At 41.8% G+C, this 23960-nt stretch overlaps 1 protein-coding gene across 5 annotated transcripts in view; it reads right to left on the reverse strand.

Annotated features, from left to right (window-relative positions):
- Positions 1-3362: 3362 nt before the first annotated feature.
- Positions 3363-23960, reverse strand: part of LOC138665392 (membrane-spanning 4-domains subfamily A member 15-like) — a 108072-nt gene continuing 87474 nt past the window's right edge. For 3 of the 5 annotated variants that reach the window (XM_069752820.1, XM_069752819.1, XM_069752822.1), the window contains 2 exons: positions 12860-12982; positions 3363-5007 (listed from right to left, as the gene is read on the reverse strand). In XM_069752820.1, the coding sequence (XP_069608921.1) occupies positions 4804-5007; positions 12860-12982 (327 nt within the window). In that variant the 3' untranslated portion in view covers positions 3363-4803. The remainder of the gene's footprint in view (positions 5008-12859; positions 12983-23960) is intronic. The other 2 variants (XM_069752821.1, XM_069752823.1) reach the window with 1 other exon arrangement.

A 23960-nucleotide genomic window follows, 5' to 3' on the forward strand; every position in this document is an offset into this window, starting at 1 on the left:
CCTAACCACACCTCTAACCATGACACACCCCTAACCCTAATCCCAACCCTATTCCCAACTGTAAATATAATCTAAACCCTAACCGTAACTTTAGCCCAACCCTAACCCTAACTTTAGCCCCAACCCTAACTGTAGTATTAACCCTAGCCCCAACCCTAGCCCTAACCCTGGCCCTAATCCTAGCCCTAACCCTAGCCCTAACCCTAGCCCTAACCCTATCCCTAACCCTAGCCCTAACCCTAACCCTAGCCCTAATGGAAAAATGGAAATAAATACATTTTTTTATTTTTCCCTAACTAAGGGGGTGATGAAGGGGGGTTTGATTTACTTTTATAGCGGGTTTTTTAGCTGATTTTTCTGATTGGCAGTCGTCACACACTGAAAGACGCTTTTTATTGCAAAAAATATTTTTTGCATTACCACATTTTGAGAGCTATAATTTTTCCATATTTTGGTCCACAGAGTCATGTGTGGTCTTGTTTTTTGCGAGACGAGTTGACATTTTTATTGGTAACATTTTCGCTTTTTATTCCGATTTTTCTGAGGCAGAATGACCAAAAACTAGCTATTCATGAATATCTTTTGGGGGAGGCGTTTATACCGTTCCGCGTTTGGTAAAATTGATGAAGCAGTTTTATTTTTCGGGTCAGTACGATTCCAGCAATACCTCATTTATATCATTTTTTTTATGTTTTGGCGCTTTTATACGATAAAAACTATTTTATAGAAAAAATAATTATTTTTGCATCGCTTCATTCTGAGGACTATAACTTTTTTATTTTTTGCTGATGATGCTGTATGGTAGCTCGTTTTTTGCGGAACAAGATGATGTTTTCAGCGGTACCATTTTTATTTATATCAGTCTTTTTGATCACGTGTTATTCCACTTTTTGTTCGGTGGTATGATAATAAAGTGTTGTTTTTTTTGCCTCGTTTTTTTTTTTTCCTTGCGGTGTTTACTGAAGGGGTTAACTAGTGGGCCAGTTTTATAGGTTGGGTCGTTACGGACACGGCGATACTAAATATGTGTACTTTTATTGTTTTGTTTTTTATTTAGATAAAGAAATGTATTTATGGGAATAATATTTTTTCTTTTTTTCATTAATTAGGAATTTTTAAAAAAATTTTTTTTACACATTTGGAAATTTTTTTTTTTACTTTGTCCCGGGGGGGACATCACAGATCGCGGATCTGACAGTTTGCACAGCACTCTGTCAGATCACCGATCTGTCTCAGAGCACTGCAGCCTTACCAAGCGCCTGCTCTGAGCAGGCACTTGGTAAGCCACCTCCCTCCCTGCAAGACCCGGATGCCGCGGCCATATTATATCCGGGCCTGCTGCAGGGAGGGAGGTAAGGAGACCCTTGCAGCAATGCGATCACATCGCGTTGCTGCAGGGGTCTCAGGGAAGCCCGCAGGGAGCCCCCTCCCTGCGTGATGCTTCCCTGCACCGCCGGTACACCGCGATCATGTTTGATCGCGGTGTGCCGGGGGTTACTGTGCCGGGGCGGTCCGTGACCACTCCTGGCACATAGTGCCGGATGTCAGCTGCAATAGGCAGCTAACACCCCGCCGCGATCGGCCGCGCTCCCCCCCCCCCCCCGTGAGCACGGCCGATCGTGTATGATGTGCTATCCCGTCGGTGGTCATACGGGCCCACCCCACCTCGACGGGATAGTACGTCATATGGCAGAAAGGGGTTAAGTTCTTTCGTTGTCATCCCTATGTAAAGCTTTCTACAGTGACATTCTGCAGAATAAATTACACCCTCGGACGCACATATAAGATAGTGTAAAATTTTATAAGTTTGTGTACCATTTGAGTCACTAAGTTCTTTACTTTTAATGAGGTTGCGACATGCCTTACAATAGGAACAAGGAAAAAAGCCTTTGGAGAGATTGTTTTGAGAATGCATTCCTCCAGATTATACTGCATTTATACTGCACCAGTTGTGCATCAAAAGCATACAGCCAGACTTGGTTGGTTAGCAACAGTATGGCTATAATGTTCCTGAAGGTAAAAAGTATATATCTGGCTGACATCAGCAATGAACCATTGCTCAGCAATGAACCAGTTGTTAGCATTAACTAAAGGAATAGGAGGTATCTCATTGGCTTAGCATTGCCCCATTTATTTAAAACATGTATGTCGATTACAAAATACATGATATGAGGCTGGTTAAAGCTGACTTTTCAATCATTATGTCCTTAAAGGGCACCTGTCACCCCGAAAATCGCGGGTGAGGTAAGCCCACCGGCATCAGGGGCTTATCTACAGCATTCTGTAATGCTGTAGATAAGCCCCCGATGTTACCTGAAAAAGGAGAAAAAGACGTTATATTATACTCACCCAGGGGCGGTCCCGCTGCTGGTCAGGTCGGATGGGTGTCTCCGGTCCGCTGCGGCGCCTCCTATCTTCTTTCCATGACGTCCTCTTCTGATCTTCAGCCACGGCTCCGGCGCAGGCGTACTTTGCTCTGCCCTGTTGAGGGCAGACAAAGTACTGCAGTGCGCAGGCGCCGGGCCTCTGACCTTTCCGGCGCCTGCGCACTGCAGTACTATCCTCTGCCCTCAAGAGGGCAGAGCAAAGTACGCCTGCGCCGGAGCCGTGGCTGAAGATCAGAAGAGGACATCATGGAAAGAAGATAGGAGGCGCCGCAGCGGACCAGAGACGCCCATCCGACCTGACCAGCAGCGGGACCGCCCCTGGGTGAGTATAATATAACGTCTTTTTCTCCTTTTTCAGGTAACATCGGGGGCTTATCTACAGCATTACAGAATGCTGTAGATAAGCCCCTGATGCCGGTGAGCTTACCTCACCCTCGATTTTCGGGGTGACAGGTTCCCTTTAAGAATAATTGGCCTACATTTATTTCCTTTTCACATTTACTGTTCACTTGAACAGTATTTCTGTTACAATTTTTGAAGTGAAATTTGTAAAAGTTACACGTCTAGAGGAATAAAAGATTGAAGGAGTCAATGAAATAGGATGTATAGCTTGGTTAAATAGCAGTTCATCACCTACTACTGAAATATGGCAATGCAGGGCAAGCCAATATGTAGAGGAGATTTGAATATGTAGGTGGTTGACAGTTAAATTAGGTCCAAGTTGACCAACTAATTTGTGAGGAGAGCAATGGTGAGTTGAAACATCTCCTCTAGAGTGAAAGCTAGGTGACCTGTGTTTTCATTTCATTGTTCATCAGTGGAGAATTTGTTTTCCAGGTACAAGCAATCATTAATCTAAATAGACTATAAAAATTGCAGTGACTCACCTATCCATATTAGTAGTTCCCTGCATGGACTTGACCTCTGACTTAGGTTTGGAGCAAATCCAATAATATAAAAAGGAAATCCAACATCGGAGAGAACAATGTTCTTCTTTATTAATGTATAAAGACAGCATGTTTAACAATACAACACATATCACAGCTTGCTTACATGTTTCGTGTGATGTCATAGAAAAAGGAAGTCCAGCATTGGGCGATAAAAATGTTCTTATTTATTAAAGAAGCACTCCAATCAGCATAATTCTTCAGTTTTCCCTAAGGTCTATGACATCATGTGATTAAAAATTGACTAGCTGAATCCTTCTAAGCTCTATGTAGAAACATGAGGTAAATTTTCTCTGTAGGAGTCATGAGTCACTGCAAAAGTCTCTGGCAGGGAGGAGCAGCTGGGTCAGGAATTTAAGAGGTGAATGATACATGTTGGGCAAGAGACTTCCTGTTTCTGTATAGATCAGATAAAAGAGACGGATTAGCTGGGTAGAAAGGCAAAATGAGCAATTGTAAGTACACAGTACTGTATAGTATGAGTATTGCAATATATTAAGAGGATAAAACTGTGATGGGAGGAGGAGTGCTTCTTTATAGATCCAGCAAGCTTTACAACATCATACTCAGTGATGAATGGCGGTTCATGCCTGAAACGTGTCTGAGCTACCACCATGAATTTTAATCCTATGTTTTAAAATAAAGCTTTGAAGATTTTATTTAGTTGATGACACTTGAAATTTTTCTTCAAACAACATATCACAGTTTTCTTATGTTACATTTTTTTATCATTTCTCTACTATTGAATCAGTAATCTAGAAGCAAAAATAGTTGATCCCAGGACTGTATGAATGGGGAGATCTGTAGACATTAGGTCAAATTGCTGTTCAAAATTTATAAACAAATGTTCAATCCCACCATATATTTGTGTAGGTAACTAGGTACTTATTAAGCCCTCCATGAAAGTGCAGGATATGTTGGACTGAATTTTCATAGATGGGTGGGTGTCATCGTGTCATCATGACTAAAGTGCATGTGACCACTGCAGCAAATTACTGAGTTCAGGAGTAATACTCAGGTGGTCAACAAGAGCCTTGTGACAGTGGCGGAGAGCCGGCCTTGAAGCGGCATTAGGCATGTAATTAATTTTACCATTGGTAAGCAGTGTAAAAAAGAATTTTTGAAGAACCCTTTTAAGTTGACATTGCTACACATCGATATATACAGTATAGCCTCTTTGTTTCATCTGGATAAAAAATATGTTGCTGCTTTAGGTTGGTAGCATTAGAATTAGCAGGATTGTTTTGTACTTGCCAATTGGTGACGAGGAACAACTACTACATTCAAAATTTCAGGTATGAAGAAGTTATGGGCAAAACAACATGAAAGGACCCAGGTTCTCCGCAGCAGTCAGACTCTCAATTAGTAACTGATTATTTATTTTGGCAATATCCCATCATCTGCTTAGTAGGGAATATTCTTCAACCAGTCCATTTTTTGACTTCCCTGCTGATCAGTTTGGAAGTTCCTCATTCGGAGTATGGTGGTGGGGGCTGTAAATGATCTGCCACTTCACTAAATGCTGGTGGTACTGAAGTTGTTGATAATTGAGGATATGGAGGAGGTTGCAGAAATGGTGCAGGTTGGAGAAATGGTGGTGGTTCATGGAAAGTTGCTTCAAAATATGCAGGAGGGTCTGGGAGAACAAATCCAAGATTTTCATTGGCAGGAGGCTAGAATGAGAAAATTAAGTTTTGATGATTATTAAAGTAGAGAACTTCCTCAAGTTGGTAGACATTGTAGCAGTAGTTACAGTAAATAAATACCAGCACTAATCAGTCAATCAGCATACTCCTTTAGTTCAGTAACACCTGCTGATTGAATGTCCTGGCCACTATTTGCATATAAGTAATAAATATGCATTTCATTCAATAGTGTGTGTGTTATCAGAAATGTGCAAATTAGTCTTGTAATCAAATGCAATGGATCCCATTCCTGGTAACATTATAAGCTTAATATATTATTATGTTGCAATTACCCAGAAAATGCTATAGTTAGTTAAAATATTCTGTGTTATGGACAAGATATGGTTGTTTTAAAATGTGTAAACTTTGAGATCCAGCAATAAGGGTCACAAAATGGTGTGTGTAACAGAGTAAGTGCAGACAAATTTGAGGTGTTAAGCACAACTACAATGCTTCTAGACCTCTTAGATGCTCATAGATTTCCTCCAACAATGTCTACATAGCTTCTTATATTGGCATTTTACAGGTGTCAAGCTAGGGAGGTCCTTTATAGGGTGTTTCAAAACCAGGAACGACTACTTGAGGACTGTGGCTTATATAAGCACATTGTTTCTTATATGCATACTCTACAGTATATTGATGTCAGATCCCAGACCAGAACCTTAAATTAATTTTAGACCCCAGACTAGAGACTAGTGGATCAGTCCGTGGAGGTTCGACTTCAAGTCGAATTTCCTTAAATTCTCAATATCCTGCAAATTTTAACAGTGTGCAAATTGATTTGCGAGGATCACCCCCTAAAAAAGTCTGGTGCCATTTTACTCACTTCTGAAGACTCAGTGGGCTAATGACATCAAAGCGTGTCTGCGCAGATTTGCTCATAATGCCTTGCAGCTGTCACACCAAATTTCCTGTCCCACCAATCAGGTTGGACTATTAAAGGTAATATTTAAGATGAGGGGCAGCCCAGTAGCACCACTTTAGGATTTTACAGGATAGGCATAGGAGGTTAAAGTGCACAGCTCAGTCCACACAGGGATAGAAAAGGGTTCAGTTTATGAATAAGTCAAATATCCAAGTGTTATATGGAGGTGCTGTACTTGCACAATCAGTGTGACCAGGGTCGGTTTTAGGCAAAGTGGGGCCCTAGGCAAAGTTTATAATGGGGCTCCAAATGCAAACATATTGCACATCACACAAAAACATTTTGACTGTATTTACATGCGCTGAGTTCACGCCGCTAAATGAGTGTGATAGACAATATTGAAATCGGTCAACGCTTGTTTCCCGGCCTCTTTCCACCGTCTGAGAAAGAATGATGGGAACAGAATGATCACTAATAGATCACTAACAGATCACCATACAGTACCATGTTATCCGCAGCACATCTACATTTTGCATCGTTATGTGCTGCTAAAAACAATGATTTCTGTTCCGGCATAAACAATCCAATCACTCGATGAATATGCAGCATTTTGCTTGTTTAGTATCATACACCCAATAGTCCTCCACATAGTATATTGTGCACCACAGTTCTCCATATTGTAAAATGCACATCCCATAGTCCTCCATATAATATAATGTGCCCCATAGTCCTCCATATAGTATAATACACTCCTCAGTCCTCCATATCGTATTATACACTTCTCATAGTCCTCCATATAGTATAATACACTCCCTATAGTACTCCATATATTAAAATACACTGCTCTGTCCTCCACATAGTATAATACACTACTCATAGTGCTCCATATAGTATAATGCACCGCCATAGTCATCCATGTAGTACAATTCACTTCCTACAGTATAATGCACCCTATAGTTCTTCATATAGTATAATATATTCCCTATAGTCCTCAATACAGTATAATGCAGCCCACATCTAGTATAATGCAGCCACCCCATAGAACATAATGCAGCCACCCCACAGAGTATAATACAACCACCCCACAGAGTATAATGTAACCCCCATAGAATATAGTGAAGCTCCTCATATAGTATAATGTAGCCCTCTCAAAAGTATGATGAAATCACCCCTCATAGAATATAAATATAATACAGCCCCCCATTGAATGTAATGTAGCCCCAAATAGAATAGAATACAGCCCACCTCCCCATAGAATATAATGTAGCCCCATCAAAGAGTATGATGCAATCCTTCCTCATAAAATCTAATACAGCCCCCATAGAACATAATGCAGCCCCCAGAGAATATAATACTGCCCACCTCCCCATAGTATATAATGTAGCCCCCATAGAACATAATGCAGCCCCCCATAGTTTATAACACAGCCTCCCCCATAGAACATAATGTACCCCCCATAGTGTATAACACAGTCTCCCCCATAGAATATAATGTACCCCATAGTATATAACACAGCCACATAGTATATAACACAGCCTCCCCCATAGAATATAATATACCCCCACAGTATATAACACAGCCTCCTCAATAGAATATAATATACCCCCAATAGTATATAACACAGCCTCCCCCATAGAATATAATATACCCCAATAGTATATAACACAGCCTCCCCCATAGAATATAATATACCCCCCATAGTATATAACATAGCACGCATAGTATATAGCACAGCCCACATAATATATAACACAGCCCATATAGTATATAGCACAGCCCGCATAGTATATAAAACAGCCCGCATAGTATATAACATAGCCTGCACAGTATATAGCACAGTCCGCATAGTATATAGCACAGCCCGCATAGTATATAGCACAGCCCGCATAGTGTATAGCACAGCCCGCATAGTGTATAGCACAGCCTGCATAGTATATAGCACAGCCCGCATAGTATATAGCACAGCCCACATCTCCCCCAAAAATGGCCCCACAGTCCAGTACTCACTGTTATAGTAAAAAAAAACACTCTCTGCACCTCTCCTCGCGCCTGCGCTGCTCCTGTCTCAGTGGCTGCACTGCCTGGCACACAGTTAGTGCATGCGATCACGCACCCACAGTGTCAGGCAGAAAGAGGAATGATGGGAGAGGGAGCGTCAGCTGACGCGCTCTCCTCCATCATTGCTTTGAACTGTACCTGCAGACTCCGGTACAGTTGAATGCAGCGGTGTTGGGGGAGTCGGCGCTGGTGGCAGGTGGGACCCCCCTGTCTCACAGAAGCCCCATAGTAGCTGCGTGATGTGCTGCTAGCTGGGGGCCCCTGGGGGAGCGGGGGCTCTAAGCAGCTGCCTGGTCTGCCTGCCGCTAACGAGCCTGAGTGTGACTGTAAATTAATTGAACTGAGATTTACTGTAATAACAGCACCTTAATAGCTGCCTTTTTACTCATTACACCCACATTGCTTACAGGGTAATATTAACCCATTCACAATATGACGTACACTTACGTCATATGTTGTCCCAAGTTCACATAATTCCCAGCTGACGATGGCTGAATTATTCAGACATGATCTGCCTCTAAAATATTCCTCTTTCTCCCCATCCCTTTCTCTTTTCTCTCAATCTTTCTCTCCTTCAAGGTAATTAGACAATTTACGACTTGACGCATATAAATTCACTGCAAATCAAATTTTTGGTAAAACTTGGTGAATTTGCATTTCCAAAAGTTAAATGAAAGGACGCAATCACAACTAAATATTAATGTCCAAATGGTGAAAATTCTAAGACTTAAGCTTTACATCATATAACAGTCATGACTAGAGATGGGTAAACCTGAACAGTAAAAAACGGGGTCCGTACTAAACACCTAATATTCATGCACGGACCCGAACAAAGACTTTTCCAGGAACTCTGCATTATTGTTCGGATTCGGCACATTGAACAAAGGCAGCTTTGATCAGTGGTAAGATCATTATCGCCGGTCAGGGAGCTGCGGTTCCAACGATGTCAGATGACATTGTGAGCCAGCAGCTGTGATCAGGGGTAAAAAGGTTACCTCCGATCACAGGTGTCGGCAGGCGTATGGGCAGCACGGTGGCTCAGTGGTTGGCACTGCAGCCTTGCAGCGCTGGAGTCCTGGGTTCAAATCCCACCAATGACAACATCTGTAAGGAGTTTGTATATTCTCCCAGTGTTTGCGTGGGTTTCCTCTGGACACTCTGGTTTCCTCCCACATTCCAAAGACATACTGACAGGGAGTTTAGATTGTGAGCCCCATTGGGGACAGTAATGATAATGTATGTAAACTGTAAAGCGTTGCGGAATATATTAGCCCTATATAAAGATTATTATTATTATTATTATTATGAGACAGTACTACTCCCATCAGTCTACGCCTGCTGTAGCTGATAGCAGCGAGAGCTGGCACCATATACATCATCAGGTGAATGTTCTATAAATAAATTTAAAAAAAAGACATGAGGACTCTTCTATTTTTGATAACCAGCACAGGAAAAAATGGCTTGATCATGGCTGGTTATTAAGAATAGAGGGGTTATATGCCTTTTTTTAATTATTCAATTAATAACTGAAAAAAATGGCATAGTGGGGAGGCAAGTTTGGTAATATTTGTGGGGTTGATGTCAGCTGTTTTATAGCCGCTGACATGAAGCCCGCAGGTTAGTAATGGAGAGGCGTAAACTTTCTCACAGCAGCTACAGTGTTGTTGTGAGATGGCTGGCGTGGATAGCGGTTGCATCACTGAGGTAATCACTATCCAAATCATCCGGATCTTTGTGGGATAGTATTGATTATCTTCACATCGGACAGGTGCAAGGGGGAAAAGCAAGGTTAAGCTCCAGATTTGGCACATCTTATTGATGTGCCATTTCTGGAGCAGCTAAGAGCTGATGTTTTTAGTTTAGGAGAGAGACAATATTCATGGGTCATGGCACTTTCCTAGGCTTTTAATAACAACCCGCAGATTCATTTAATAAAATTGCTACATATACAGTCGTTTATACACAGATGTGAGTGAGGCCCACAGGTGAGAGAGGAATATACTGACTATATGAGCGTACAGTCAGAAAAAATACAAATACAGAAAAAATAATAGAAAAAGAACCTAAAAAGTAAGTAAACATGTTGTAAACAAATAATAACCAACAATGGGGATGTTTAGAGGTGAAAAGAGTTAATAATCACCAGCACATATGCAAGTAGGGTAAATGAAGACCCATCGATGAAATAATAAGTGTAAGAGAAGGAAAAAAACGATTACAGGAGTCCTGAAATACATTAATAATATATCTTTATTAATTACAAGAAGAGAAAATGATAGACGTGGGAATAAGAACCAGGTGAAAAGTGGATGCGAGCCACAGGAACAGTCACAATATTGCAAAAAATATATAAGTGTATATATACTGTATGCACACACATACAATTGTAAGAAGAAAATACAATTTAAATCACATAAAGTAGCAGGTACAAAATCAAAAAATGAAAAAAAGATAAATAATCCTATGTGATGATATCAAATTGTCCACGGAATATATGTAAATATTAAATAAAGTGCATAAGTACATAAAAATGCCTGGATTGACAAGTTTTGTATTTATGCTAAGATGTATAATATACTCAAGTATGTGGTATGATACAGGTGAAATGACAGGAAACATATCCTAGGTAAAGTGCACCTGCATACAAATCTATGGTCCAATGCATCTATATCAGAAGACCAAATCGCAAGTCAAAGCCCCATATACAGATGAACAGTGAACCAAAGAGAAAAATATGTAGAAATTTACATCACCTATGTGGTAACTGGCGCTGACTGTTCCTGGATGCGTCCACCCCGACGCGCATTTCGGCGTCTGCCGTCGTCAAGGATCCTATTGACTTTACCTAGGATATCTATCCTGTCATTCCGCCTGCATCATACCACATGCTTGAGTATATTATACATCTTGACATAAACACAATACTTGTCAATCCAGGCATTTTTATGTACTTATGCACTTTATTTAATCTTTACATATATTCTGTGGATAATTTTTATATAATCACATAGGATTATTTATCATTATTTTTTATTGTTTTATTTTATACTTGCTACATTGTTTTGTGAATTAAATTGTATTTTCACTCTTCTTACAATTCTATGTGTGTATGTGTATTTTATCTTTTTGTAAACAATAGAGTTATATTGTTAATCTATTCAGGACTCCTGTATTCATTTTTTCCTTCTCTTACACAGAAAAGAATCATAGAACAATAGAATGTTAGAGTTGGAAGGGACATCTAGCTTTATTTTGTCCAACCCCCTGCTCAAAGCAGGTTTCACAAAACCACCTCAGACAGATGTCTGTCCAGCCTCTGTTTGAAGACTTCCGTTGAAGGAAAACTCAGTCACCACTTCTCGTGGCAGCCTGTTCCACTCATTGATCAGCCTCACCATCAAAAAGATTTTTCTAATATCTAATCTGTATATTTTCCCTTTTTGTTTCATTCCATTACTTCTCGTGTTTCCATGTGCAAATGAGAATAATGATGATCCCTCCTAGCCTTCTTTTTTGCAAGCTAAACATTCCGAGATCCTTAGTGTTCCTAGTGGGACATAGTTTGCAGTCAGCTCACCATCCTGGTAGATCTTCTCTGAACTTGCTCCTGTTTTTCAGTATTTTTTTTAAATGTGGTGCCCAGAAGTGGACACAGTATTCCAGATGAGGCCTGATCAAGGAGGAGTAGAGGGGAATAATTAATTCACATTATCTAGAGTCTAGGCTTCTCTTTATACATCCCAGAACTGTGTTTGCCTTTTTTCAGCTGCATCACACTGTTGACTAGGGTGCAGTATATAAACTATTAGCATACCCAAGTCTTTTTCACACTTGCTGATGCTAAGAAAGAGAGGATCACAGTATAAGACTATATATTATATTAGACTCTAAAAGCTTACACTCTACAGGAGAGCGAGGACTCAGCTGATCATAAGAGCTTGCACCCTATAGAAGAGAAACTTACCCAGTGACTCTAACAACTCTACCTTATAAACTATGTTCTGCTTTAAACCGCTGATCTGTGATGGCCCAGGTACTGACCACTGCTGTACAAGTTATAAAAATCTTCTATGTGTTATAGCTGCAGGGCATTATGGGGGAAATACACATGGCAATGCAAAATGATGAACAGGGGTCGGAATTTGGAGACTGGTCAGGGTTTAATTTTATTGAAAAGCATTGCTTGAGGTCTGAATTAATTTTTGCATCTGGGCTGAGGACTATGTGAAGATGTAGGTGCCTTGTATTAAGATGAGGTGGGGCTTGCTATGGCCAAGCTAGCCATGAAGAATGGAAATCTTAGAGCCCGCAGGAGCCGGAGTCACAGCCGTCACTGAATATTAGTGGGTAACTGTGCTCTGTACAGGAGAATGCACACAGTCTCCCACCTGCCTCACCCTGGAAACCATGGTGCACCTCATTTTAGCCTTCATTTTGCTGCTTTTATGCTCTTTCAGCAGCAAATCATTCAGCTGAGGCGCCGTAAACTAAATCTCCGAGCACTGACAAATACTCAGAGATCACCCGAGCATGCTCGGGAAAACCCGAGAAACGAGTATACTCGCTCATCACTAATGCCTATGCTTTATATGATTATCTAATATTGTAGCTCATCTTCATTTACTGAAATGAGGATGACCTGTAGTACAGAGCTGATGGTCCCCTTTAGTTAGTGGGAGACATCTAGCTTGATGTCCCAGGTTGTAGAATCTGTATAATCTGTTAGCCTGCTATATCAGTAATAACAATACTAATATGCATTATAGATTTATCTAAAATAATATACACTGCCCATAGCCAGAATAGCAATGTTTCTCATATAAGCCATTATATTATGTTGTATTGTCATGGAGTTTGTTATATAGATTACAGTTTACTATTATTTTTTATCGTTTTCCTTCCAAATCCATACTGTACCTGTGGAGGATGTTCCAGTATGTATTTCAGGGAATTGAACCCGTAATAAACGATATAGACAGAAATACTTAACTGAAGCATGCTTGCCATTGCTCCAAAACCAGTAACAGTCATAGCTGGCAGCTGTAAAGGAAATGAAACAATATTAAGACATTTTATGATATTTTATTTTATAACCACACTCAGATTGTTCTTCTTTCTCTACTGTTAAGTGCCTTGAAAAATTATTCATACAATATAACATGTTTAAAGACCATGTTTCTGTTATTTGGACACTGTATTGTATGTGAACTAAATATTGTATGAATGACGTAGCATTCATACCCTGTGAACTTTTCCACATTTTTTCACATTACGCCCAGAAACGTCACTGTATTTTACTTTTTATGTGATATACAAACACAAAGTAGCAAGTATTTGTGAAGTGTATTGGAAAAAATACATGATTTTGTAAATATTTTAAAAACATTGAACTGAAAATTTTCACATGTACTGTATTTATATTCAGCCCCCCTGGGTCAAAACTTTGTAGGATCACCTTTTGCTGTATGTGTATAAATAATCAGATCCAGAGGCTGAAATTTTCACTAGTAGTCTTTGCTCCACCTCAGTGAGATTTGTATGGAAAGCGTTTGTGAACAGCAATTTTCAAATCTAGTGTCATGAAGCAGGGGTGTTTGGTTGCCCCCAGTTCTTTCTTCAGGAATTTATTTATATCCCACTGCCCAGTTCCTGTTTGGAACTTACAGCTCTCTGGCGCCCCACTTACCCTCAGATCAGTCAGGGAACTGCACCTAGGATAATTAGTTGCTAGAAAGGCTGCCTGCTCATGTACTGCTATCAGGCATGCTGCAGTGAGGGTGATATACTACTCCCAGCTGCAACCAGGCAATACACTTATAAAACCCTTTCCATCACTGCCAGCTTTGCCCCGCAAGCTCAGCATGCTGCGCTGCCACCAGATCTTATTTCTCTGATTAATAGCGGGTCAGGAGCCAACCTAATCAGTAGTGTCATTTACTTCAGAGGACGTTGGGGGTACGTTTTAGAGCAAGGAAAATGAAGCTAGTAAATATTATAACTTTTACTCCAAAAAGAAATAGGAAGTATTTACAAATGGCATAAAAAACAATATTACAAGATGAGACAATTATAGTATGTACACAACGATTACAAAATAAAAGAGATTAAATATGAAAATAAACTTACATTTCTCTCATATCATATCCATATTTTATACCCTCTGCTAGTGACATCACTGAGGGGCTGGATACACCCCCCTTGGAAAGGTATGGAAAACCTAATAACTCATAGTCATCCTAACTCGGTCTGTGAGGCTCATAGACGGACGACAAAATTATAATTTTTCTCAGCATGACCTGGGCTTTAATTTGAGTCCAAACATGACTTGGCTATGTGACTCAGATAAGCAGTAAAGCATTGTTCAGATTCAGCCAGGCGTTGAGCTTAGAAAGAGCACTGGTGTGTAGAGATATCGTCACGCATCCCAAACATGTAATTTTTACACCTATATCGCTACTTGAGGTCGAGTTATTTCATCATGAATAACTTTCTTGTACACACATGGAGCACATGGCTGCAGACAAAAAGCTGGGTTTCTGCTCACTCACGCATTTCTGAGGAAGGGGGTAATCAGTGGTTTAGAATTACACAGGCAGACTGAGAAGAAAAGCTATTTAGTGCAGGGAGAAGAAGGAGGGGCTGTGGGGGTCAAAAAGCCCACAACGTGAGTCTGTAAAGCCATAGAACCTTCAAGAAGTATACTCAGAATATGGCATATTCATATTATCTTGACATCTAGCTACATCTTTTATATGAGATTTACATCTGGTGTGTGACTGGGCCATACAAACACATAAATATACTTTGATCTAAACCATTCCACTGCAGCCAGAGGCGTAGCTAAGGTTTTGGTTCAGGGGGGAACAAAACTTCTGAGTGGGCCCCTAACCAGGTAACCATGATTATAACTGGGTGACCCACCCTAATAGTTGAAGAGAACCTCAGCAGTTGACCATGCTGTTGCTGAAAATAATTTCTATATAACGACCATATGGTCAGTGGTAGATACCAGTCTTGCAGAACATATAAGAGATCACAGCACAGTTATAGAATGGTGACTTACAGCTGACGTTCTTTCTGATGGAATCGCTCACTTTTCACACCTTTTCCATCTGGCCCAGACCGATATGACAACTCCTCCATCCAGGATCACAGCCACAAAAACACACATTTGCCAAAAAGGCAGCTACGTAGGACCAAGGGGACCAGGAGGATGTCGCCCGACAGGATCTGAGGCTGCTGGATTGGGACACTGTGTGTGAGGCACAGGGCAGGAGAGGCGGGAGCCAGCGCAGTGAGATGGCCAGGGAAGGCACATCAGAAAGGGGGAAAGCGAACCCCAATTTACCTGAGAGCTGGCTGGACCACAGACCCGGAGGACATAGCACCCAGCTGGGGACTGCATTTAAGAACTGTGAGTAAAGTGTGGAAACTGCACCCTGCTGTGTCCTCAAAATTATTTACTGCATCACCTGCCCTGCACTGCAACATTTACCATCAGTGACTTTAACACTTTAACTGCCCTGGAGACTAGCTCTACCCATGGAGAGCTGAAACATCTCTGCTGCGTTACCATCTGCCCCAGAGGACCTGAACCGCAGGATTGGCCATTTCCCTCATTGCCGAACACAACGGGTGGCATCACGAACACACCCCTTATAAACTTAATTTTCCCCTTTAATTCACTTTTATTGGATGCCCAGGGCCACGGACGGGTCACTGCTGCCGTGACAACCCCCCGAAGAACCGTCGGACCCGGCCCGAATACCACACGGCCCTGCCGGGTGCGCCACACTCCCCATAGGCCTCCTTATAGTATAATGCACTCCCCATAGGTCTCCATATTGTATAATTCACTCCCCATACTGTAGGTCTCCATATAGTATAATACACTCCACGTAGGCAGACTCTATACTGTATATTGCACTCACAATAGTCAGACCCTATAGTATACTGAATTCTCCATAGGCAGACTCTATAGCATAATGCACCCCTATAGGCAGCCTCTGTGGTGTAATGCATCCCTATAGGCAGCCTCTATAGTGTAATGCTGGCCCATAAGCAGCCTCTATAATATAATGCACCCCCATAGGAATCCTCTGTAGTATTATGCACCCCATAGGCATCCTCTATAGTGTAATGCACCCCCATAGGCAGCCTTTGTAGTGTAATGCACCCCCATAGGCATCCCCTATAATGTAATGCACCCCATAGGCAGTCTCTATAATGTAATGCACCCCTATAGGCAGTCCCTACAGTGTAATGCTCCCCATAGGCTGCCTCTATAATGTAATGCACCCCCATAGGCAGCCTCTGTAGTGTAATGCACCCCCATAGCCACCCTCTGTAGTATAATGCACCCCCATAGCCACACTCTGTAGTATAATGCAAACCCATAGGCAGCCTCTGTAGTATAATGCACCCCCATAGCCACCCTCTGTAGTGTAATGCAGCACCATAAACTAAGTACTCACTTCTCTTCCTCCTGGTTCCTGCGCTGCTCCCGCTCATCTCTGATTGCAGGCGCTGAGTACTGACATTATAGCGCCCGTTGTCAGTGTTGGCGTCAGTGACATCAGACGCTGACAGTGGGATGATGGGAGAGGGAGCATAGCTCTCCCTCTCTCATCACTTCGATCAGCTGTATCGACATCTAGCCCCATTCATTCTTTCATGTACATGATTATTCATCCTGGTCCCTTTGCAGAGAAACAGCTCCAAAGCATGATGTTGCCACCCCCATGCTTCACAGTAGGTATGATGTTCTTTGGATGCAACTCAGCATTCTGTCTTCTACCAAACAGTTCTACTTTTGTTTCATCAGACCATATGACAGTCTCCCAATACTCTTCTGGATAATCAAAATGCTCTCTAGCAAACTCAAGATGGGCCCGGACATGTACTGGCTTAAGAAAGGGGACACATCTGGCACTGCAGGAGCTGAGTCCCTGGTGGCATAGTGTGTTACTGATGGTAGCCTTTGTTAGGGTGGTCCCAGATCTATGCAGGTTATTCACTAGGTCCCACCGTGTGGTTCTGGGATTTTTGCTCCCTGCTCATGTGATAATTTTGACCCCATGGGGCGAGATCTTGTGTGGAGCCCCAGATTGAGGGAGCTAATCAGTAGTCTTGTATGTCTTCCATTTTATTATTATTGCTCCCACAGTTGATTTCATAATACCAATCTGCTTGCCTATTGCAGATTCAGTCTTCCCAGCCTGGTGCAGGGCTACAATTTTGATTCTGGTGTCCTTTGACAGATCTTTGGTCTTCACCATAGTGGAATTTGGAGTGTGACTGTTTGAAGTTGTGGACAGGTATCTTTTAAACTGATAACAAGTTCAAACAGGTGCCATTACAACAAGTAATGAGTGGAGGACAGAGGAGCCTCTTAAAGAACAAGTTACAGGTCTGTGATAGCCATTAATCATGCATGTTTTTAGGTGACCAAATACTTATTTTTCTCCATAATTTGCTAAGTAAATCTTGCCCAATCAGACAAAGTGATTTTCTGGATTTGTTTTTGTCGTTTTGACTGTCCTAGTTGTGGTCTACCTATGATGTCAATTACAGGCCTGTCTCATCTTTTTAAGTGGGAGAACTTGCACACTTGGTGGCTGACTAAATATTTTTTTCCCCACTGTATGACTTGTATTTATTTCTGAAAATATTAGAAGATTGGTAAAAATGAAAAAAATTTGCAATTTTCAAGGTTTTAAAGGGAACCTGTCACCTGAATTTGGCGGGACCAGTTTTGGGTCATATGGGCGGAGTTTTCGGGTGTTTGATTCACCCTTTCCTTACCTGCTGGCTGCATGCTGGCCGAAATATTGGATTGAAGTTCATTCTCTGTCCTCCATAGTACACGCCTGCGCAAGGTAAGATTACTTTGCGCAGGTGTGTACTACGGAGGACAGAGAATGAACTTCAATCCAATATTGCAGCCAGCATGCAGCCAGCAGGTAAGGAAAGGGTGAATCAAACACCCGAAAACTCCGCCCATATGACCCAAAACCAGTCCCGCCAAATTCAGGTGACAGGTTCCCTTTAATTTTTTTGCCCTTAAACCAGAGAGTTATGTCAAAAAATAGTTAATAGATACTATTTCCCTCGTGGCTACTTTACATCAGCATAATTTTTGAAACAATTGTTTTCATTGGGAAGTTATAGAATGAATGTAAGTCTGCAAGGACAGTGTCCTCTCCCCTCTGTACCAGTCTGTCATTGTAAATTAGTTTACTGTAAACGATATCTATAACTCTGTATGTAACTCCTTCTCATGTACAGCACCATGGAATTAATGGTGCTATATAATTAATACTATGACTACTACTACTAATAATAATAATTATAATAATAATAATAATAAGGGTTAGAAGTTCATAAGCAATTTCTCATTTGTACAACAAAATTTTCTAAATCATTTTTTTTACAGACCACATCACAATTGTAGTGACTTTGAGGGGTCTATATGACAGAAAATACCCAAGTGTGACACCATTCCAAATACTGCACCTCTCAATATGCTCAAAACCACATTCAAAAAGTTTTTTAACCCTTCAGGTGCTTCACAGGAATTAATGAAATGTGGAAAGAAAAAATGAACATTTTACTTTTCCCACAAAAATGTTATTTCAGCCCGAAATGTTTCATTTTCACAAGGGAAAATGCACCATAAAATTTGTTGTGCAATTTCTCCTGAGTATTGCCAATACCTATTTTATAGTGGAAAGCTACTGTCTGAGAGCACGACAGGGCTCAGAAGAGAAGGAGCATTGACTTTTGGAATGCAAAATTGGCTGGAATCAATAGTGGACCCCATGTCGTGTTTAGAGAGCCCCTGAGGTGCCAAAACAGTGGAAACCCCCAACAAGTGACCCCATTTGTAAGCTAGCCCCCCTCAAAGAACTTATCTAGATCTGTGGTGAACACTTTGAACCCTCGGAGGCTTCACAGAACTTTATATTATTGAGCCGGGAAACTAAAATATTGCTTTTTTCATGATAAAAGTTGATCAAATTTCTTAGATTCATAAGGGTAAAAGAAGAAAATGGACCCCACAGTCAGTTGTACAATTCCTCCTGAGTACACCAATACCACATATGTGGTTGTAAATTAAATTTCAGCCACAGTGCAAAGCTTAGAAGGGAAGGAACGCCAAATTGGAGAGCAGATTTTACTGGAATTGTTTGTGGGTGACATGTCACATTGTCAGAGTCCCTGAGGTGCCACAGCAGCAGCCCCCAAAAGTGAATGCATTTTACAAAAAAAGTCCCTGACTTCATCTAGTGGTGCGGTGAGCCACCCCAGCTGTTCCATAGAAATGTATATATTAGGGTGGTGAAGAAAAAATAATTACATTTTTAGCACTAAATGTTGTTTTAATCTCAGATTTTACATTGGTAAATAGGTAGATAGGTAAAAGGTCACTACACCCATAAATGAATTCCCATAGCACTTAAGTTCATTTCAAGTCATTTCCAAAATGGAGTCACGTCAGGGGGCATTCTGCTGTACTGGCTCTTTGCAGAGCCGCTAAGTGCCTGAATAGCAAAATTTCCCCTGAAGTGACACCAATTTGGAAATGACACCCCTCTGGGAATTCATCAATGGGTATAGTGACCATTTCCAATACATAGATGATTTCCAGAAGCACGTAGTGGAAATTTTACAGCAAAAATTGCAAAAACAACATTGTAGTGCCCAATATATTTGCCCAGATTGTGTTTCTCGTGAGACATCGCCCTACCTCTCCCCGGAAATTGTAAATTGAGCTCTATTTGAAAGTGTCATTCACTAAATACACCAAATGCTTGAGCAACAAAATGGGATAAATTAATACAGTTTAAAAAACATGGTTCTGTGTGGAAAAATGTAAAGCAGTCAGTGAGGCATAAGGCTGGTAATGATGGGCATTGTGGGTAATAGTAGCTGGTATCATGCCTCATTCCTCTCTTGGAACATACAAAAGATTTCAAGGGGTTCTTTCTTGTTTCTGTTGTTGGGATGAGTGCAGTATATTGTCGCTCAGTGAGTCTTTTGACATCTTCAGATTCTAAAGGATAAGCAGGGACATTTTAAAAAACAAGATTTTCAATGACCTTTTCCTGATAATTAAGGAAAGTATCTGCATTTTCTGCTTTTTTATATAACACAAAATAATTATAAGTGGCCAGGGGCCACCTGAAACAAATAAATGACTAACTTTTTATACCAGGTATGTGATTTTCTTTATACCTGGTATGGCTGTAGAACCTGGTCTGCAAGATCCACGCCCCCATGAATTTGCTGTAGTCTATGACTGACAAAAGGTTTTTGCTTTGGAGTAGTGGATCCTAGTTCTACAGTGGCCCTTGTGGCATCTGTGTGGATCGAGCTTAGTATAAAAATATGTTTCTCATCTTTATACTCGAGGGCTAGAAGCTCTGCATTGCATGCAGCCCCTGACTGCCCCTATTGGAACTTTTCGTTGACCAATAATTGTGGAAACCTCTGATGTTTTTTTTACTAATAGTCCCACAAGCCCCTATGTTACCATAATTCTAAATAGGGGTATGTTGGTGTAGTAATTGTCAACATACAGATTGTAGCCTTTTTGTAAAAATGGAATTATCAGCTCCCAAACAATTTTTCCAGATGTCTCCAAATAATTAAGGCTTCCTGGTAATTTTTGTTGGCTTTCTTTCCCCTTATAAATGTGAAAAGCTGATGTGTATCTGCTTGATATCTCACACATTTTATATAGATTTATTTCAAACGTTGCCTTCTTAGATGGAATAAATTGATTGAGGTGCAGTCTTCCTTTGAATTTAACAAGGGGCTCATCAATGGAAATGTGTTATGAAAGGCAATTCAGTACCACAATGGACATAGCGGTCAGAGCACATACAGTGATCTGACAATAACCCAAAATCATAGAACGAGCTCTGAGACGTGGGAACTCTGCAGACCGCAATCCCTAATCCTCTCCAAACAACACTAGAGGCAGCCGTGGATTGCGCCTAACTCTGCCTATGCAACTCGGCACAGCCTGAGAAACTAACTAGCCTGAAGATAGAAAATAAGCCTACCTTGCCTCAGAGAAATACCCCAAAGGAAAAGGCAGCCCCCCACATATAATGACTGTGAGTTAAGATGAAAAGACAAACGTAGAGATGAAATAGATTCAGCAAAGTGAGGCCCGACTTTCTTAACAGAGCGAGGATAGAAAAGGTAACTTTGCGGTCTACACAAAACCCTAAAGAAAACCACGCAAAGGGGGCAAAAAGACCCTCCGTACCGAACTAACGGCACGGAGGTACACCCTTTGCGTCCCAGAGCTTCCAGCAACAAATTAGACAAGCTGGACAGAAAAAATAGCAAACAAATAGCAAAGAAGAACTTAGCTATGCAGAGCAGCAGGCCACAGGAATGATCCAGGGAAAAGCAAGTCCAACACTGGAACATTGACAGGAAGCCAGGATCAAAGCATTAGGTGGAGTTAAGTAGAGAAGCACCTAATGACCTCACCAGATCACCTGAGGGAGGAAACTCAGAAGCCGCAGTACCACTTCCCTCCACCAACAGAAGCTCACAGAGAGAATCAGCCGAAGTACCACTTGTGACCACAGGAGGGAGCTCTGCCACAGAATTCACAACAGTACCCCCCCCTTGAGGAGGGGTCACCGAACCCTCACCAGAGCCCCCAGGCCGACCAGGATGAGCCACATGAAAGGCACGAACAAGATCGGGAGCATGGACATCAGAGGCAAAAACCCAGGAATTATCTTCCTGAGCATAACCCTTCCATTTAACCAGATACTGGAGTTTCCGTCTAGAAACACGAGAATCCAAAATCTTCTCCACAATATACTCCAATTCCCGCTCCACCAAAACCGGGGCAGGAGGATCAACAGATGGAACCATAGGTGCCACGTATCTCCGCAACAATGACCTATGGAATACGTTATGTATGGAAAAAGAATCTGGAAGGGTCAGACGAAAAGACACAGGATTAAGAACCTCAGAAATCCTATACGGACCAATAAAACGAGGTTTAAACTTAGGAGAGGAAACCTTCATAGGAATATGACGAGAAGATAACCAAACCAGATCCCCAACACGATGTCGGGGACCCACACGGCGTCTGCGATTAGCGAAACGTTGAGCCTTCTCCTGGGACAAGGTCAAATTGTCCACTACATGAGTCCAAATCTGCTGCAACCTGTCCACCACAGTTTCCACACCAGGACAGTCCGAAGACTCAACCTGTCCTGAAGAGAAACGAGGATGGAACCCAGAATTGCAGAAAAATGGCGAAACCAAGGTAGCCGAGCTGGCCCGATTATTAAGGGCGAACTCAGCCAAAGGCAAAAAGGACACCCAGTCATCCTGATCGGCAGAAACAAAGCATCTCAGATATGTTTCCAAGGTCTGATTGGTTCGTTCGGTCTGGCCATTAGTCTGAGGATGGAAAGCCGAGGAAAAAGACAAGTCAATGCCCATCCTACCACAAAAGGCTCGCCAAAACCTTGAAACAAACTGGGAACCTCTGTCAGAAACGATATTCTCTGGAATGCCATGTAAACGAACCACATGCTGGAAGAACAATGGCACCAAATCAGAGGAGGAAGGCAATTTAGACAAGGGTACCAGATGGACCATCTTAGAAAAGCGATCACAGACCACCCAAATGACTGACATCTTTTGAGAAACGGGAAGATCAGAAATAAAATCCATAGAGATATGTGTCCAAGGCCTCTTCGGGACCGGCAAGGGCAAAAGCAACCCACTGGCACGAGAACAGCAGGGCTTAGCCCGAGCACAAATCCCACAGGACTGCACAAAAGCACGCACATCCCGCGACAGAGACGGCCACCAAAAGGATCTAGCCACTAACTCTCTGGTACCAAAGATTCCAGGATGACCAGCCAACACCGAACAATGAACCTCAGAGATAACTTTATTGGTCCACCTATCAGGGACAAACAGTCTCTCCGCTGGACAACGATCAGGTTTATTAGCCTGAAATTTTTGCAGCACTCGCCGCAAATCAGGGGAGATGGCAGACACAATTACTCCTTCCTTGAGGATACCCGCCGGCTCAGACAAACCCGGAGAGTCGGGCACAAAACTCCTAGACAGAGCATCCGCCTTCACATTTTTAGAGCCCGGAAGGTACGAAATCACAAAGTCAAAACGGGCAAAAAACAGCGACCAACGAGCCTGTCTAGGATTCAACCGCTTAGCAGACTCAAGATAAGTCAAGTTCTTATGATCAGTCAATACCACCACGCGATGCTTAGCTCCTTCAAGCCAATGACGCCACTCCTTGAATGCCCACTTCATGGCCAGCAACTCTCGGTTGCCCACATCATAATTTCGCTCAGCAGGCGAAAACTTCCTGGAAAAAAAAGAGCATGGTTTCATCACTGAGCAATCAGAACCTTTCTGCGACAAAACAGCCCCTGCTCCAATCTCAGAAGCATCAACCTCGACCTGGAACGGAAGAGAAACATCTGGTTGACACAACACAGGGGCAGAAGAAAAACGACGCTTCAACTCTTGAAAAGCTTCCACAGCAGCAGAAGACCAATTGACCAAATCAGCACCCTTCTTGGTCAAATCGGTCAATGGTTTGGCAATACTAGAAAAATTGCAGATGAAGCGACGATAAAAATTAGCAAAGCCCAGGAACTTTTGCAGACTTTTCAGAGATGTCGGCTGAGTCCAATCATGGATGGCTTGGACCTTAACAGGATCCATCTCGATAGTAGAAGGGGAAAAGATGAACCCCAAAAATGAAACCTTCTGCACACCAAAGAGACACTTTGATCCCTTCACAAACAAAGAATTAGCACGCAGGACCTAAAAAAAAACTGTTCTGACCTGCTTCACATGAGACTCCCAATCATCCGAGAAGATCAAAATGTCATCCAAGTACACAATCAGGAATTTATCCAGGTACTCTCGGAAGATGTCATGCATAAAGGACTGAAACACTGATGGAGCATTGGCAAGTCCGAATTGCATCACTACA

Source organism: Ranitomeya imitator, chromosome 2 (genome assembly GCF_032444005.1).
Source record: "Ranitomeya imitator isolate aRanImi1 chromosome 2, aRanImi1.pri, whole genome shotgun sequence".
Lineage (NCBI taxonomy): Eukaryota > Metazoa > Chordata > Amphibia > Anura > Dendrobatidae > Ranitomeya > Ranitomeya imitator.